The 19,179-nt window shown below is 42.5% G+C and overlaps 1 protein-coding gene across 1 annotated transcript; it reads right to left on the reverse strand.

Moving 5' to 3' along the window:
* zbtb37 (zinc finger and BTB domain containing 37) lies at nucleotides 1–17,162 on the reverse strand. The gene is made up of 4 exons (XM_085387627.1): nucleotides 16,606–17,162; nucleotides 9,801–10,739; nucleotides 9,576–9,675; nucleotides 1–7,432 (listed from the first exon to the last, which is right to left on the reverse strand). Exons 2-4 carry the CDS (start codon nucleotides 10,718–10,720, stop codon nucleotides 6,911–6,913), a joined length of 1,542 nt encoding a protein of 513 aa, XP_085243753.1. The 5' UTR covers nucleotides 10,721–10,739; nucleotides 16,606–17,162; the 3' UTR covers nucleotides 1–6,910.
* Nucleotides 17,163–19,179: the final 2,017 nt, after the last annotated feature.

Genomic DNA, 19,179 nt, shown 5'->3' on the forward strand with positions numbered 1-19,179 from the left:
ACTATCTAAAATTTGTTTACTTTGACTTATTTTCTGCATTGATATATTAGGATATACTCTGAGGAATCAACATTAAAGAGTTATTACGTGAATATAGTTAAATGATCAGATTCATGGTTAGGCATGTTGTTGTCAATGTTACTGGATATTCATGTGCTAAACACTGGATTTATCCAGGTAGGAAAAAGAAAATTTAGACTGCACCTATTACAAGAGAATTAAACTTTAGCATTCTGAATAAAGCAAATGAGCTGGAACCTTGACTGACTCAAAGACGTGAGGATCATGAGGAGGTTCTGCTGTTTTTCACAGTTTGAGGATGAAAGCGGATCAGGACATGAGAAATCACTGAGGAGGAAAAGTCTGATTTGGGCCGTCTGTGTTTAAAGCAAACGTAGCTGAAGTAACGGTGAACACTGCGATGAGCCTTAACATTTACTCATGTCTGACTCATTACTGCGTCGCTCGTGTTGTTGAGCATAATGACAGAGACTGTTTGTGACTCCAAGGGATTGGGCAAACAGCAGATACAGGCCAGTTTACTTCAAAAACTAACGAGTGAACAACATTTAAGAATGCTAGGCGAGGCCATTTCACCGAGGTTGGTTCAGTTGAGCACCTTCCCTCTTACAGTTCAGTGTTCGCTACACTTCACAACCCATTTTGGGTGAATTGAGACACATTTGCTTGCTTTACCAAGTGTTTCTTAATATTTTTGCGTATAACTATACAAGTCTGATGTACAACAGAATGATAATTTGAATATAGACTGAAATCTGTCGCATCTATTTCCACTGGACAGATTCATGAAGATTGGCTTGTTGTTGGTGCCTTATAGGCAAACTGTTTGAGCAGAGAAAGACTTGGTTGAGCGATTCTCTTATGATCAAGTTTGAAATGCAGTTGTTTCTGAATGCAGCTCTAAGCCAACTTTTCCTGCTGTAGATTTCTCAAGTAGGACCACACTGAACCAGAAGGGAGCAGCTTGTTACCAGCAATAACTTGAAATGATGTATTGCTCAGTGAAAACATGAAGTCTTCCCTGCTTTCCTTCAACTCAGGGCAAAGAGGAGGAAGCAGAAACAGAACGTGAAACACAAAAAAGAAGGCCAATCTGTTTGTTCCTGGATCTACGGTGGTTGGAAACCCCAAGTTAATGTCTTAATGCTGGAACAGGTCAACATGTGCAACTTGAATCTTTTGTTCTTTGTCAGAAATGTCTCTTTGAAGTACTTCTCATGATCACTGCTCTAAAAAAATGTCTATACATTGGATAATTCCTGATAAATGTAAAACACAAAGTGAACCAAAATGAACCGGACTTCTTATGAAACACATGAAGAAACGCTCAGGTCTTAAATCGTCTACATGATGTCGGTAATTGAATCAATAGAGGGGCTGAATCCTGACCTGTGCAGAAAATATTATTGAAGGTGAAAAAGTGTTTCGGGCTACGCTTTCTGGTACTGGACTTTATATATGATAAAACAAGTATATGCATCTGGGATTTTACGAAAATGGTGGCACACCCATTTCTTTTAGTTTTTTTTTTCTTTTGGGTGGGGTTTCTCAGAAATAAAAGGCATTTTTGTTGGTCAATGGCCAGAAACAGCAATACAATGCTGAAACAGTCTATCCTATGTCTAGTTGTTACCCTGAAAAGGCCCACTCTGCAGCAGGAAAGCCCTGTACCTGTGGATTTGTAATTCACGTTTAAACACAAGAAGAAATAGCAGGTAATTGCCAACGTCTTCTTTTTAGCCTTATATCAACAAAACTAAAGAGTTCCACACTTAAAAGTCCTCAACTGCTATAATACCTACTGAGTATGGATTACTGTTGGGTCTACCTCACAATATAAAGCGCCTTGAGGAGACTGTTGTTGCGATTCGGTGCTGTATAAACTGAATTGAAATTGAGACGAACATTATTTTGCTAACATAACATGTTAAGACTACAATAAAATGGATACATTTGACCTGAAAAAATGATGCAGGAAATAACACGAATACACAAATGTACTGTAAAGTCACGTGTTGGCTGCTGCTAGATGCGGGTTCAGGCAAATGACTTGAGCTGCTCTTTGTCATGTCACATACCTCCCAGCACGTTGCACTGTTTAATCTGTATAATCACGGCAGGTTTTAAAAAGTTTTTAATCAGCTCCTGATTTGAATGTGATGGAGCCATGTTGAAATACTAAATACCTTCCAAAAGTAATGTCCATTTAGGGGAATTTGTTCAAAGAATTTGATTATTAATTAGCAGCTAAAATCATTTGATTGTCACTTTATGGAACATGAAATATTCTATAAATGTGCTTTTCCCCGTTATTCTGTAGGGTACAATACACAGCACCTTGGGGTGACTGTTGAATGGAACTTAATTGAATAATGTTTGCTTAATTTTATGCAATATTTCCTGCACGAGTCATTGTATTCAGCCCCTTTTGGTTGCTTCTAAAAGTCGCGATTTCTCTCAAAACACCTGCTCAAAGTCACGTTCCAGCCCAACACAGCAGACAAAACTTAAACATCTGTTAGAGGCAAGATCACCACATACTTAAACACCGACCCAGACTGTGGGAGACATCCACACAGTCTGTGGAAAGAGGTCTTGAGGTCACCATGCTCATTTCTGTTTCATATTTCCCAGTCTTGGTTTTGCCGACCTCTACGGCGACTCATGAGGATGCCTTCCCTGCTGCTTTTTTTTTGTTTACAGGTAAGTTTTATTTCTGCAGCGTGCATACTGCACTGAGGTTTAGCTGTTAGCATACTGCTACGTGGGAAAGGTAAACATCCAATTCTTTGAATAAAAGAAAAGAGTTTGTATACCTGATATCCTGGTTAGCCTGAAGTGTGAGCCTAGCGGCAGTGGCATCTGGGACAAAATCTCCAATCACTCGATTGAGGACAGAGCCGCTGGCTTCACTTGCATAAAAAAATTGACCATCCACTGAGAATCTGTTTCACAGCTCTGTAGAAGAAAACAGTAACAGTCCATCTGTGTGCTACCTGCCTACTCCTAGCTTGTTTACATTAATCATATTTAAAAAACAAAACAAAAACATCTTAGTAGTTTAAATACATTTGTCTTATAATGTGTGTAGATTTGTTATTGTTCTCTTGTTACAAAAACTTTGTGACCTTCTCGTTCTCCCTCATTGATAAGAGGTTTAGTTGTTTTGGCGTTTTGAGGGGCCCACACGGCCACGACATCTTTCCTTTGGTTGCCAGATAGTCCGACCTGCTCCCGCCCGCCAACAGGTCAACTCTGATCACAGGAGGCTTCTGAAGTTCAGCTCCATGGCCTGGCCACTACATCCATCTGGTCTATCAGGGTTTGGCTTGTCAATATCCAATCAACGTTCATCCAGATCAGAACCATCTATTGTCAGTGACGCATTACCTCTACTGCACTCCGTACACAAAAACGAAGCCAAGGTCGGGTAACGTGTGTTCTGTTTATGTATTCAAATGTATATATTTTGTGGTCTACCTTTTTAGGTGAAGACTCCATTTCTGAATGTTTAGACATTTATCCTCAACAGTGTCTGAAATGTCACAGTTTCATGTCTGTGACATCAGGAGTGAAGGTGAGGTCATCTGTGGCAGTGCTGTGGTGCTCAACAAGTTACAGAAGGATTTTTGAACTCTCACAAAACTAATATTTTTAATAGGTTAAATAAGGCAAGCATATTAATGTATTATTTTATGATCTTTACTATCCGGTAAAAAACAAACAAACTTCAAGACATGTTGAGGAGGTAATTTAGCCATTTGAATCAGCTGTGTTGGATCAAGGACACATCTAAAACCTGCAGGACACCGGCCCTCGAGGCCTGGAGTTTCCCACCCCTGTTCTAAGGCGAGGTATTCCCAAAGGAGACCCGAAGAGATCATTTCCCTTTTCCTGACACTTTATGGTGAGTTTTTTTTTTTTTATAATAATGCATGTTTTTAGCTATGTCAGTGGGGTCTGGCCCCCTTATATATAAGGCTTTCTCCCCATTTATATTGTTTTTTAATCTACGAGTCATGTTTGTAGTTTTTTGTTGCACTACAGCTGTTGGAGCCATGTTGTCTCGTCTCTCTGTACACTGTGTTTACAGTAGCGATGGCAATAAATTTTGATTAGACCGGTGTGCTGACTATAATTGGAGTCACTTCAGCAGACCTTTCTACTGTGTTGGTGTCTTGAATGCCTGTGCTTCACCTGTTCTTCACTCTTAGTTTCAGTCTGATTTTTTTTCCTCAGGCTTGTTGGTAAGTGCAGTAGATTAAATGCGTCACTAACTGTCACACAAGATACTGATCGGGTCTTCCCAATATCTTGTTCTCCTCAAACAACAAGCTGTCTTCCATCACACCCGTTGTCAGAGCAAGAAAGTGTCCAAGAAAACTGAAGAAAAACAATAAATACATGTTTGTTTATAAAAATATCTGAGAAAAGTGACTGAGATCTCTGTGGGAGTGGAGCAGAGCGCTTCCTGGTGGTGCTGTGCTGCAGCTGTATTGCGTAGTGATGAGAGGTAATTGAGCTGTGTAGCTTATCTGAGGCTGGACCATGTCCAGTTTTCCTGCTGTGAGTTTGTTGGTGGTCAAGTGTGATCTAAAACCTGCTGTAGAAGCTGAGTTCAACTGCCACAGTAAAAACACTATTGTAAGGAAGTTCTATTCAATTCATGCGCCAAATTCATTAACCCAGTGTGACTGGAGTCCCCACAGACCTTTTTCCATCCATTTTGCCTGCATGGAGCGTGAGAATGCCTCTCAATATTTGTTCTACGACACATCCCGTGTACATCCAGAGAAGCGGAAGGCTGATGGAGCCGTCCGCATTCGATTCTCAGGGCCATACTTGTGCATACATACATACAAACTTGTGACTTTATCACAGGGTCACATGAAAGCATGTAATAGTTTTCATGTGACACAAATAAGTCACATGACCTATGTTGCATTCGAAGGCAATGGGATATACTACTGCATCTCCAAAAATTACAGTGAAAAAGTGATTATTTTGGCAATTTCATTCACAATGGTGATTTTCATATATTCTATATTAATTACACACAAAGTCAATATTTTCAAGCATTTTTGAAGTTTGCTTATAGCTCAAGAAAATTAGAAATGGAGTATTTCAAACTGTCCGAGATACTGCACTGAGGTCTTTATCATTTTAGAAAATTTCTATTCAAACCACAGTATCTGTCTCAGTACACAATCACAGTCATGGGGAAGACTGCTGACCTGACGGCTCTCCACATGACGATCATTAATATCCACCACAAGGAGGGTAAGCCACAGATGGTCACTGCTGAAAAGGCCGGCTGAGTGGAGAGTTTTTATATGTCAAAGGATAAACTTCCAGGAAGACGGCTGCATTAACAGAGTTCATGTTTCTATCTAGCGATGCCGGTGCAAATTTCCTTTGCCAACAGGACTGACCTGACTACAGCTCCACCACTACTACCACATGGTTGCCAACAACGCTATTACTCTACTTAATTGTCAAGCCAAATCACATGACCTAAACCCCACAGAGACTCTATGGAGTATTTTCGAGGAAGATGTGAAAACCTGATCCAAAAATCCACACGAAGTTGGCATCAGAGCAGCTTCAATAGGATCTTAGCAGAGCCACACTTTTTCTCCATATTCTATTTTTGTGAGATGCACTAATAGTTAAAAACTTTGTATACAGCAGTTCAAAACCCCAAAATACTCCCCAAAGAAAAATTTAGTTCACAGTGACGAAGGCAAATCTTCTCTCTTTTAAAATGCAGGTATTTGGGTTTTTGACTATTCTCGATCAAAAATAATAACATTAAACATTTGCAGATTTTTATCGGCCAAGTATATATTCATCTACACCTGCAAATTCTTCCATTGGGCACACACGGGTGGCTATGACTTCAGAGGTAGAGCAAGTCACCCTCTAAATGGAAGGTCGGTGGTTCGAGCCATGGCTGCTCTAATCTCCAATCCAAATATCCACGGGCAAGATATTAACCCCAAGTCGCTCAAATGTGTGTGACTGTTAGATAGAAAGCACACAGCAAAGTGTTTGTGTGAATTCGTGGATGAGGCAAGTCGTATAAAACGCTTTGAGTGCTCAGAGTAGAAAAGCGCTACATGAGAACCAGTCCACTTACATCGTCTTTCTACCGTCTCGCAATACATTTTACAATTTTTGATGGATGGTCATATTGTGAAACAGAAGATTGTGCCTGCAGTTTTTTGTGCTGTACAGTGAGGTATGTACGTAGTGTCAAAGTGTGTAGTGTAATAACTTTATCTATCCTGAATCGTGCCAAATGCAGGAAAATGGGGAAAGACCAGTAACTCCAATCACACTGGGATGCACCGTCAGCTAAATAGTTTTAAGTTTCTCATTGAACTTTTTTGTGCAACTATATCTTTTAACGCCATTATGGCACTTATAGAACGCATAAGATTATTATTACTACTACTATTATTATTATCATCATCATCCAACGGCTCCAGATTGTCTCAAGGCAAATATGAGGGATTTGAATTGTTTAACTGGCACTGAGTAGTTTGGCAAAGTCTCCACCAGACATACTGTTGTGATGCTGTATTGTGGACCAGTAATACCTGTAAATATAAAAGTAGAAATCTGTAACATAAACTAGACGGAGGCAAACGAGAACCACTGAACTTTGTGGCATATGAGGTTGTTGGAGTGTGTGGAATTTCTTCATTTTAGCTTAATCTGTTCGGTTTAGTAGGTGAAGGTAGATGCGGTTTAAAGCGGATAAATCTCATTTCAGACTCTGAGGGGTCCTTTGACTTCAGCGGGTTTAACATCCTGTTAGCTTTGGTTACAACAGGATCATGCTGCCCCACTCACCCCCCACCCCATGTTCCTTCCTTCACTGGGGTCAGTCTGGTCCTGTTGTAGAAACAGAGGCTTGGGGACCCTCTCCATATTGCCCTCCAGCACTATTACCTCCTCCACCTTCAGATTCCTCCTGACTAGGGGAGGCCTCATCACTGGGACCACCCCTGGATGTAACTGAAGCGGTGGTAGTCTCAGGAGAGGCGCTGTGGGCTTCCTGGGGTGCGCAGCCTGGGTGGTTCTTGCGGAAATGCTGGTTGAGGATGGCCTGGAAGGGGAAGCTCTTCCCACAAACGTGGCAGTGGAAAGGTTTGTTGCCAGTGTGCTTGCGGATATGGTACTCCAGCTGGTCTTTACGGGTGTACTTCTTCCCACAGATGCGGCAGACAAATGGTGTTATACCCATATGTAGGCGCATGTGACGGTCTAGGCTCCCTTTCTGGTTGAAGGATTTGCAGCAGTAGATGCAGGTGAGGCGTGGATTGTAGCGGAACCAGCGATCTCCTACCTGCTCCCTCAAGTAGTCCTCGTAACCGCCCATATCAAACGTTGTATGCTCCTCTCCCTGATGGGTAGAATGAAATGCAAAATTAAACGTTAACATAGTGGACACCATGACAGAATGAATCAAATAAGACTTTAGATCATTTTAGATAAACATGCCCTGAACAAAACTGTCCTCCTGCATCACACTCTGTTGTCGGTCAAATTTGCGTTACCTGAGTATGTTAATGTCCGTAAGAAACTGCCAACAGATTTCTCTTTTAAAAAAAGTGAAAACTTATTATTGTAGTGTCTTTATGTTACAACATAAAGCACCTTGAAACAACTGTTGTTATGATTTGGTGCTATATAAATAAAACTGAATTCAAACTATAATAGATTCCTTGGGACATCAATCATCTCGTCAACATAAAGACCAGATGTTGTTAGCAGTGCGTATGAGTACAATGAGGCCATACACACTACTAACCCACATTATGACGCAAGCCTGTGGTGATATTTTTTATCTTTCATTTTTAGTGAGTCGAGCCCTCAAAGGGTGGATCAGTTTTTCCATTTACACTGACAGTTGTATCTTTTATGATAACGTATATCAGTAAAGACTTTCAACTCAATTTAATTCAATATGTGATTTAAATGTACCCTGATTGTTTTGTATTACTGCACAATAAGGAGATTTTAAAAGTCCTTTAAAAGGTTAGATTCAGCAGGAAAGGTCCAATCAAAAGTTTAAGACCACTTGAAAAATGGCAAAAAAATAAATAAATCATATTTTGCATGGTTAGATCTCAACAAGGTTCCAAGTAGAGCTTCAACATGCAACAAGAAGAAATGGGAGAGAGACAAAGGGTTTCCAATGTTACTGGAATGGCAAGCAGATCCCACCTGAGATGTTTTCTGCGCGCCACAGTGGAGGGGGCACCATAACTGTCTGGGGTGCTTTTTCCTTAAATGGAACAATAGAGCTTCAGGAGGTGTAGGGGCATCAAACGGCCGCTGGCTATGTCCAGATGTTGCAGAAAGCATCCCTCATGACTGAGGGCTCTCGTCTGTGTGGTAACGACTGAGTTTTTCAACAGGACAATGCTACAGTACACAATACCCACAATGCAAGGGATTTTTTCCAGGAGAATAACATCACTCTGTTGGACCATCCTGCGTGTTCCCCTGATCTAAATCCAACTGAGAACCTTTGGAGATGGATGGCAGGGGAAGTTTACAAAAATGGACAACAGTTCCAGACAGTAGATGCCCTTTGTGCAGCCGTCTTCACCACTTGGAGAAATCTTCCCACTCACCTCATGGAAACGTTTGCATCAAGCATGCCGCAACAGATTTTTGAAGGGATCAACAATAACGGCGGAGCTACTCATTACTGAGTTCATGTTTGGAATGTTGATTTCTGTTTTAGGGGGTTTTCTGGTTTTTTGCAGTCTTAAACTTTTGATCAGCTGTAAAACAGCTCAGTAAAAACTACAATTTGTTAAAATTTGACCAAAACTGACTTTTTGCCATTTTTCAATGATGTACAAAATGATCACACATTACTTTAATTTTTGTTGTTATGGGATTCAGAAAAAAAACAGTGCTTTTCTTTAGGTTGTTGCATATCTACAGGAAGAGTCTAGTGATCCTTTATCATGACTAGGCTGGTAATCACTAAATAGACTCTGTATCTATTTAAGAACCACTTTGTAAGCCAGTAACCACGAGCCACTGGGTTTCCAGTTTCTTTGTAAATCATTACATATTACTATAAGCTTAGTGAAGTTGTATTTAATAATTAAATAACACATACTAACAGGATGCATATAAATTTAAAAAAAGTATTTATTATTCACTTCATATATCTAAATTTCTTTACTGTGTTTCTCTGTGATTTATGTCCACCCTAGAAGAGTCCACATTGCTCTCACTTTCAGTGTGAACACCGCACTTCCTCATTTGGCCATGAGAGTAACAAAACATTCCCAATAAGGTGTCAAACGTAACATAAGAGAGCAAGAAAAGGTGAAAGAGAGTGACAGGGACAAATGTGACACATCTCCATATTGCTGACTCTTTCCTGGTAACTTCCTCCATGTTTCTTATCCATGGAAAAGAAACATGGTGTTTTAATAATTTCAGTTGTCTGTAAAAGAAGAAGAAAAAAAAAAAAGGTTGGTCTCTACTGGCTTACTAACTATGACAGTTTGTGTTTGTACCTGTGAGTTTGGCTGTCGCAACTCATCTGCCCTGCTAGGAGACTCGCTCTTTGCTCTCTGACGCTCTGTGAGGACGACCACGCTGCCAGTGGGACTAAACCTGACATCAAAAATCAGTTAATTTAAAAGGAAAGGGAAACAAAACCCACACACAAATCATCATCATCATCAGGTGTCTGCAGACCAGTCAGTGAACCATGGAGGAATATCTTAGCTATGACTCACCTGTCTGTCTCGCTGAAGCTGGAGGATGGCTGGATACTACGGGCCCCCAGCGTTCCTACTGGTCCAGTCACCAGTGTACTGCGTCCTGATGTGTCAATCATCACCGTGGCCCCCTCTTCCACTGGCCCTCCCTCCTCCTGGTGCTCTTCTGTTCCAATCCATTCCTCCATCCTCTCTGTTTTTATCCTGATCCCATCCATGCTGCTCTCCTCAGCGCTGCCGGTCCGTTCTGGTTCACTGCTGGTCTCCACATACCACTGACCAGCTCGGTTGATGCGTAGTATCGGTTCTTTGCCTGCTCTTCCGCTGGTGGTCCCTGGCCCTTCTAGCCCACTGTGCTCCACCGCTGGAACTGGGCTAAGTGGCTCTTCTGCTGGACTGACTGCTTCACATGGCTCTGCACCTCCCCGTGGGCCAAGCAGCCGCAGACCACTGTGACCCCCTCCTCGCACCACAGCCTCCAATGTCCTACTATTCCTGGAGCCCCGTGCCCCCTCCTCATCCCTGGACTCTTCGTCCAGGTCAGCCAGACTGATCTTAAGGTGGATACCCTCAAGAATTTGGGTGCAGCGGTCAATAATGTGCTGCATCTGCAGGAAGCTGGCAGCTGTCAGGTAGCTGATGATGTCTGCAAGCTGCAAGCAGAGACGGCCCGTGTAGCAAAAGGACAGCAGTTGCTCGAACACTGATGGATTACGGATCACTGTCAGTGACACAGTGCTCATCTGACTCAGAGACATGTGGTCCCGAAAGTATGGCGAGCTGGCTGCTAGTACGACCTTGTGTGCACGAAAGCTTTGGCCCTGAACATTGACCACAATGTCACAGAGACGGCCTTGAACACGCAGCTGGTTCAGGTGAGAAAGAACAGAGTTACTGAAGTCTGGGATGTCCAGCTGTATGCTGCCGGTACGCTCCATGCTGCAGCCTGCAGGGACACTGAAAACACAGCAACACATCAGTGCTGACCCACACCAGGACCTTTTTGCTTAAAACTGGCAAATGATTCCAGATTAATAACATGGGAGCTCCTTGTCATGCCAGTAATGTGGAAACCATCAAGGACACCCCGTTTTATTAATCTGATTCCAGATTAATAAAACAGGATGTTTTTTTCATCAATCTTCAATGAAACAGTGACATTACTGATTGGGGGTGTTGTGACTAATGCTACCTTATCATGGAAAGCAAATCCGCAAAAAGCAAAAACAAGTTACAGCCATATGGAATTTGCAGTGCATAATTCAGTTCAAGTTCTTCCACTGTTATCTTTTTCAATGTCATGTGCCAAAGTAGTGCAAAGAAAGCAAGTAAACTCTGCCCCTACAGAGTCGATTATCTTGTTAATAGTGTTACACCCTTGTCTGCGTATAACTCAACATACTGTAGGTCCTCTAAAAAGAAAGCCTCAAATCAGAAGTACTAAACTCCCTGGTGTAACTCTCAAAGGCACACCTTAAAGTAAATAGCCCATAAGTTGGAGAGAAAATGGCAGAAATTTAGAAGATCAATGATTAGTCTGGAAAAAAAAGTTTGCAGTTCTATAAAAAAAAGCCCCCATGTAAAGCTAGAACATCGGACTATTCATCACTGACTGACGAAAAGACGAACAGCCCAAGATTTCTCTTCAGCACTGTAGCCAGGCTGACAAAGGGCCAGAGCTCTGCTGAGCCAAGAATCGCTTTAACCTTAACTTGTAATGACTTTGTGAATTTCTTGACAAATAAAATTTTTACCATTATAAATCAATAATAACCATGTCATAGATGTATTACTATTTACAGCTACTTTCATTGATATTCAATTAGACTTTTTTCCTCTCCAATTAATTTCTCTGAGGTAACTTCAACAATCACTTCCTCCAAAGTGTCGATTATGCCCCATTCTAACAAGACTGCTCAAAGAAGTTCTTCCATTAATGCTTTGGTAATGTCTCTGTGGAAACTCTGGGTTAACTTATCGAATTCATAACCAGCTTTGTGTAACCTGATCACCAACCGATGTTAGGGTAAGTGAATCCAGAAAATGGAAATATACCCTGGATATGTTACACTCACTTTGTAGTAGAGCGCACAGACCCCATCATCCTGCCCAGTGAATACTTCAAAGTAGGGACTTAGCCGACTAATTGCTGATGTCTTCTCACTGGTCGATACAGATTAGTCATTTAATCCAATTGTTAAAATGTTAATTACCCAATGAAGGTAAATTATTGTGTCCTAAATGTTTGCACCCATCTGTCACCAGTTGGCGCATTGTTGTGGAGAAATACCATAAATCTGTTAATCTTGGTCTCATCTTTTGTGAATGATAGTAGATACAAGTGGCGGACAAGGGCTTTCTCCGAAAGGTAGATGGGCTTTCCCTTAGCGATAGAGTGAGGAGTTCAGTCAATCAGGAGAGGTTCATAGTGTCGAGGTGCTGCACGTTTAAGGCATGATTCATTATTGAAGAATATAAATGTTATAAGAGTTTGACATTTTCAATTAAACGGTTCTCAAATCTACCTTAATACGTGAGTATTTCTTAGTTTTAGGCTAATGGGTTAGTCTAATTTTCTTCCACCATTAGTGGACTATTAAATCAGTCGCCAGGAACATCCCTACTTGAAATCCTTCTACTTGCCGAGAACCATCATCTCTCAGAACCTAAACCTCAGCTCCTCCTCCCTCTACCCATCCCTTGTGTTGTTCTTCTTGAATTTGGTCTCCAGCTTCCTCCCGTACGAGCTCTTGCATATCCTTAGCTTCACCCTTAGATCGTGCGGCACTCTCCTCAGCTCTTTTGTTCCTGGACCTTTTCGTCTCTTTGTTCTTTCAGGTTACTACTGATCAAAGGCTTATTGTTCACAAAGCATACAGTGCTGGCTGGTCTGATGGTGTGTTCACAAAATTGGACATATTCTATTCTTTAGCCATTCAAACTTTTAAAACCCATCTTCCTATGCCTCCACAGCCTCATCCATCCACCTTCTGACAACTCCCATAGACACAGGTTTAATTTACAGTGGGGCAAAAAAGTATTTAGTCAGCCACCGATTGTGCAAGTTCCCCCACTTAAAATGATGACAGAGGTCAGTAATTTGCACCAGAGGTACACTTCAACTGTGAGAGACAGAATGTGAAAAAAAAAATCCATGAATTCACATGGTAGGATTTGTAAAGAATTTATTCGTAAATTAGGGTGGAAAATAAGTATTTGGTCACCTCAAACATGGAAAATCTCTGGCTCTCACAGACCTGTAACGTCTTCTGTAAGAAGCTTTTCTGTCCCCCACTCGTTACCTGTATGAATGGCACCTGTTTGAACTCATCATCTGTATAAAAGACACCTGTCCACAGCCTCAAACAGTCAGACTCCAAACTCCGCCATGGCCAAGACCAAAGAGCTTTCGAAGGACACCAGGAAAAGTATTGTAGACCTGCACCAGACTGGGAAGAGTGAATCTACAATAGGCAAGCAGCTTGGTGTGAAAAAATCAACTGTGGGAGCAATCATCAGAAAATGGAAGACATACAAGACCACTGATAATCTCCCTCGATCTGGGGCTCCACGCAAGATCTCATCCCGTGGGGTCAAAATGATCATGAGAACGGTGAGCAAAGATCCCAGAACCACACGGGGGGACCTGGTGAATGACCTGCAGAGAGCTGGGACCAAAGTAACAAAGGTCACCATCAGTAACACACTACAACGGCAGGGAATCAAATCCCGCAGTGCCAGACGTGTTCCGCTGCTGAAGCCAGTGCATGTCCAGGCCCGTCTGAAGTTTGCCAGAGAGCACATGGATGATACAGCAGAGGATTGGGAGAATGTCATGTGGTCAGATGAAACCAAAGTAGAACTTTTTGGTATAAACTCAACTCGTCGTGTTTGGAGGAAGAAGAATACTGAGTTGCATCCCAAGAACACCATACCTACTGTGAAGCATGGGGGTGGAAACATCATGCTATGGGGCTGTTTTTCTGCCAAGGGGACAGGACGACTGATCCGTGTTAAGGACAGAATGAATGGGGACATGTATCGTGAGATTTTGAGCCAAAACCTCCTTCCATCAGTGAGAACTTTGAAGATGAAACGCGGCTGGGTCTTCCAACATGACAACGATCCAAGACACACCACCCGGGCAACAAAGGAGTGGCTCCGTAAGAAGCATTTGAAAGTCCTGGAGTGGCCTAGCCAGTCTCCAGACCTCAACCCCATAGAAAATCTGTGGCGGGAGTTGAAAGTCCGTGTTGCTCGGCGACAGCCCCAAAACATCACTGCTCTCGAGAAGATCTGCATGGAGGAATGGGCCAAAATACCAGCTACTGTGTGTGCAAACCTGGTAAAGACCTATAGTAAACGTTTGACCTCTGTTATTGCCAACAAAGGTTATGTTACAAAGTATTGAGTTGTATTTTTGTTATTGACCAAATACTTATTTTCCACCCTGATTTACGAATAAATTCTTTACAAATCCTACCATGTGGATTCATGGATTTTTCTTTCACATTCTGTCTCTCACAGTTGAAGTGTACCTCTGGTGCAAATTACTGACCTCTGTCATCATTTTAGGTGGGGGAACTTGCACAATCGGTGGCTGACTAAATACTTTTTTGCCCCACTGTAAAAACAGGAACATACTATGGTGTCAGTAGGACTAGATTATAGTCACCAGGCACTGCATCTATTAACGGCATTCTGCTTCGTATTTGCTATTCCCAAAGATTTCTATTTCACGATTCTCTGAGTGCCAAGTCTCTCACTTTTGTCTCTGAGCAGTCTTGTGTTTGTCTTTGCCTAGTATGCCCGTGGCTACCTAATGGTCAGGGAAGGGTTTAATCAGATACAGCCAGAAGTAATGGAAACAGCAGAGTTCCTCCAGCAAGTCTAATCTATGACGATTCCAATTCATCAGATGATTTTCAATCTTCATGAGGATAATGACATGCTGATTGGACAAAACTGATTTTATTCATGAGCAGCAGAATAAGAACCCTCTGGTTTATTTTATGGTGCACTGGAGTGTTGTCTGCTGAATCAGGTCCGGAGTTTAAAGTCAGAGTTCTTAGTGTCATCAAGAGGTCTCTTTTTACCATGGCAACTTCTGCTGAACACAAAACCTGGTTATGAGCAGGTTATGTTCCAACTTTCGATTTAAAATCAGCCGGGCCCTCCACAGTTTTATTCTTTTACTTACAGCATCTTTTCAGCGATTCTCTGTTGGAGAGTAGGGAATAGCCATGCCTTACTAACATCATCAAATGAAGCCCAACTGTGAAGTTACAGCAGCACAAACGGTCACTGGAATCTGAATGCATTCAGTTAGTGATGTGCAAACGTATACATGTTTAGTGGTTTTTACGCTGCTGGAATTACAGCCAACAGGGCTAAGGCTAAAAAAGTCATCATCTACATTTGTAGGCCAATACTTTCCAATTAGTAAGATTAATTTTGCTCTGATCTGGTGATAAACTAAAGTGATTTCCATGTCTCCTGTACAATAGGCGATGGAGGAGCGTCAGACGTGAACACACTAACATTCAATGTTTCAGAGCTCTAATGTGCAGCTGTCAACAAAAACACATGGCAAGTTTTAGTTCACAAAATTAACAGTCCTCCTAAACATTTCTCTCTTATTTGCAGCACCAGTGTTGCAGCTCATTGTTATATATTTTAATATATTTCTTGTAACCTTTATTACCTGTTTGTCTGCTGATGAAACCTATTGGAATAAGCAATGCTCAGCTGCTGAGGAAGAAGAGTCAAAAGATACATTTTCTTTTCCCTGTTTTCTGTGAGCATGCACAGAGCCTGGACCTGAAAGCCCTGGATAACAAAGGATGCTGATAACCATTATCGCTGGCTGGGCTTTTAGGTTTTGTTAGTCGAGCTAATGCAGAGAAAGAAAGAAGGCTTGGCTGTGTTAAACTGCCCCGTGTTATACTGTGTTATACTTACACATATTACACTAATCAACAATTACTATTCACTAAATAACTGCAGTTTTTCTCGGTTTCCTGTCACATTCAGTGATGCTGTGTTTTGTAGGTATGAAGGGCCATAGACAAACATGCTCGTAGGTACAGACACGTGAAAGGCCTACCTCTACCACACAGGGGACCCAGATCCTTGGTGGCTGCTTTGTGTTTTTGTGTAGTGTTGTGTCTGCATGGTTGTTATTGCATGTCTGTGTGGTTTTAAGTTTGGGTTTGAGGTTCATCCTCCGTCTGTAGTTTTGCCTCTCTGGAGTTGTTTTGCAGTCATTCTTCATATTTCTTTTTTTTTGGAAAATGAGTTTTGTTTGTACAGGATGTTCAGTTTGGTGTGACCCCGCTGTTCAGCACTTTCTGTGATCAGGAGCACTTTCAGTAAGAAGTCTATTTACGCCACCTCCTCAATAGAAACTCAAGTACTCTATCTGCTGCCAGGCTTTGCATAAAGCAGCTTCACACACTTTTAATTTGTATGAATCTGTACAGTGTGTTGACACTCATTGCACTGGCTCATTGCGATGTGCAGGGAAAATTTAGACCAGGCGCCAAAATCACACAAAGTGTGCTTCAGTCAGGGTCATGTTGCACCACAGTCCCACCCAAACCTGCCTGTACAAAAGGCTGACAGACACCAAGGACCTCAAGTTACATCAAGACCTGATTAACCGATCAAAATGGAGGAGTCGCGTTGAAATGACAGGTCACAGGGTAGATCACCTGTACTCTGATCAGGTCCAGCCTGCTCACAGGACAACTACCAAACCGATGCGAGTCGCTGTGTCTCGGGGGGGGCAGGTGAACCTCCAGGTGTGCAGCCGGATTCTCACCTGAGGGGGAGGGAGCAGTGAAAAATGCTCTGGTCTGCTTTCGGGTTGCCGATACTTCAGTTCTGCAGCTTGCTGAGCATCATTAACGGACGGGAGATGACAGCAGCTCGGCTCGGCTCGGCCTGACAGGCTGCAGCTCCACCCGCGGCTCCTCCAGGCTCCGAGGCTCCAGCGGCGGTAGCGAGCTATTCAAGACCCCGGAACGACAGCTGAGCGCGGGCTCCGGTCCGTCAGCAGGCGCTCTGCTGCCATTCCACTGTACCTGCGAGCTGGTTCAGGATCGGCTCAGTGACGGCGGACAGCCCAGACTTCACAGCCTCCTTTTCACGGCAGAAGGGCCGAGACTGCAGGAAGGAAGGAAAGGGGGAAGAAAAAGCGCGCGGCGCGATGGGAAATGTAGTCCTAGCAGGGCAGAGCGCTGTTTTCAGCACAGCCTAAACACTACGGTTCCCTGCGTGCATTCGCCCAGAGACCATCTCCTGGTATTTGGAGTTTGACTTCAGCAGACCTAAAGTAAAACAACCGGACATCCTCACAGCTGGATTCAGAAAAGCTGTTTCTCCTTTCATAAGATATGAAACTTCATAAACCCCGGCATGTGGCAAAAAGCCTTTTAGGTATTCAAAGTTCTACATTTGTACATTTCAACAACTTTTTCAGACACGGGAAGTCAAATGTACAACTTATAAACACCAGATCATTATAATGAAAATGTATTATGGCAAGGTATGAAGACTCGAAAGTTATTTTTACATTTTTGTTGACACCCGTAGTGAGTCTACAATAATATAATAATAATAAATAATATAATATTCATCCCTGCATGCAGGAATTAAAGGAGAACAAAAAGCACAGATAATGGGCCACAGATTTAAGAAAAGCTAACCTACAGAAATTGGTTTTTTTGAAACGAACCACAGATTTAGCACACCTGATGGCTGATGAAGGTAGTTTTGACGTTTGGCCATTACAAAGTGAAAGCGCGATCTCCTGTGGTTTCAAAATAAGAGTGTGGAGCAGTTAAGGGGGGCACAAGGGGCAGCGGTGCCCTGGTTAAAGCCAAGTATCAATGGTACAAAAATGTCTGATTTCTGAGAGGTAAAAAGGTAATATACTGGTAAAGGACCTGAAGCTAAGAAGGGAAATAACTGCTGAACTGTCAGGCTTTGGCAGTTTCACAGAGCACATAAATTATATGATTAATTCTGGATTTAGAAATTTGGTTTAAAAAAAATAAGACTATTAATTTTGTGCCCATTATTACAGTGATAGGTTAAACTGTAGTATCAGTAAAATATGAGGTTGGTGAGCGATCATAACCAGGTCATTTTATCTTTATTTTTGGCTTAATAATTGAGAAAATGGGCAATGAGAATGACTGAGCATAAGGAATGGGAGGAGCAGGTGTGACCATAGGAGGGCAAAGCAGAGTACTCAGTTAGTGAAACCTGTAAGTGGAACTGGTAGATAAAACAGAACCCACCACTATCTGGAAAAGAGGAAAAGGCAGGATCTAAACAGTCAGTCAGATGTAGCAGACTGGACAGTCTGGCTGTAGAACCAGGCTGAGCACCGGACAAATGTGCTGGAGGACCTGGTCGCTCAGTCTGGCTCATCGCCGACACCCCTCTACTAACCCCTGCCCTGGCAGTGACACTCCATCGGATGGGGGAAGAGGTCGACCCCTAGCCATTCCAATCCAGTTGAAGAATGGGTCCTGAGGTTGCTGCCATTATTATCAGAGGAGGACCTCAGCCTCCCTGCAGCAGCAACCATGTCATTCAGTTCATTTCAATTAAATTTTATGTATATAGGGCCAAATCACAACAACAGTTGCATCAAGGTGCTTTATATTGTAAGGTAAAGACCCTGCAATAATACAAAGAGAACAGGGAAAACCCCAACAATCATATGACTGCCTATGAGCAAGAGCTTTGGCGACAGTGTGAAGGAAAAAGTCCTTTTTAACAGGAAGAAACCTCGAGCCATGACAGGTTGGAGTGAGGGGAGAAAGACTTATAATAATAACAAATAATTAAATGCACTCACATAGTGAGTGTAAAAGGTGATGGCCCTGATGTAGGGTGAACAATGTTGGACAGGCTGGGCCTCTCCATGGAGGACCATCACTGCCTCTTCAGGGAGGGGCAGATGGGACCAGAAGACTGACCCTTCTTCTATGGCTTGCACCCTGGCCCTGAGGAAGAGAAGGCCGACTGCTGAGCATCCGCATTGCGGGCTGCAGCCGCCAGCATCGATCAACACCTAAACATGAGATTCAATATGTTCTGGACCTGAGAGCAAAGCTGCACACATTGAGCAGATTATATCAGGAGGAAATGTTAGCAGCACCTGTACAATAGAGTCACTAGGCTCAGGCAATTTTCACTGAGAGACATAGTACTTGTATTACTTCCTTCTTCTAGCTCAAAGTTATTCGCCAAGTGGCAAGGACACTTTGTGCGATGATTTTTTGGACAGGGGAGGAGTCACAGAGATATTTCACCTCAACCTGACAAAAGCATGGAGAGAGGCTGAAGGCCAGAGGTGTTCAGGACCCTACAGGTTACCTGA

Source organism: Rhamphochromis longiceps, linkage group LG17 (genome assembly GCF_057381845.1).
Source record: "Rhamphochromis longiceps isolate RC_006_pf linkage group LG17, R_longiceps_female_GT1.1, whole genome shotgun sequence".
Taxonomy (NCBI): Eukaryota; Metazoa; Chordata; class Actinopteri; order Cichliformes; family Cichlidae; genus Rhamphochromis; species Rhamphochromis longiceps.

Coding starts and splice junctions, on each gene's coding strand:
- zbtb37 (XM_085387627.1), bottom strand. CDS start 10,720: ATGGAGCGTACCGGCAGCATACAGCTGGACATCCCAGACTTCAGTAAC. Junction 9,676..9,800: donor AGCTTCAGCGAGACAGACAG/GTGAGTCATAGC, acceptor TTTTGATGTCAG/GTTTAGTCCCACTGGCAGCG. Junction 7,433..9,575: donor TGCGACAGCCAAACTCACAG/GTACAAACACAA, acceptor TCTACCCATCAG/GGAGAGGAGCATACAACGTT.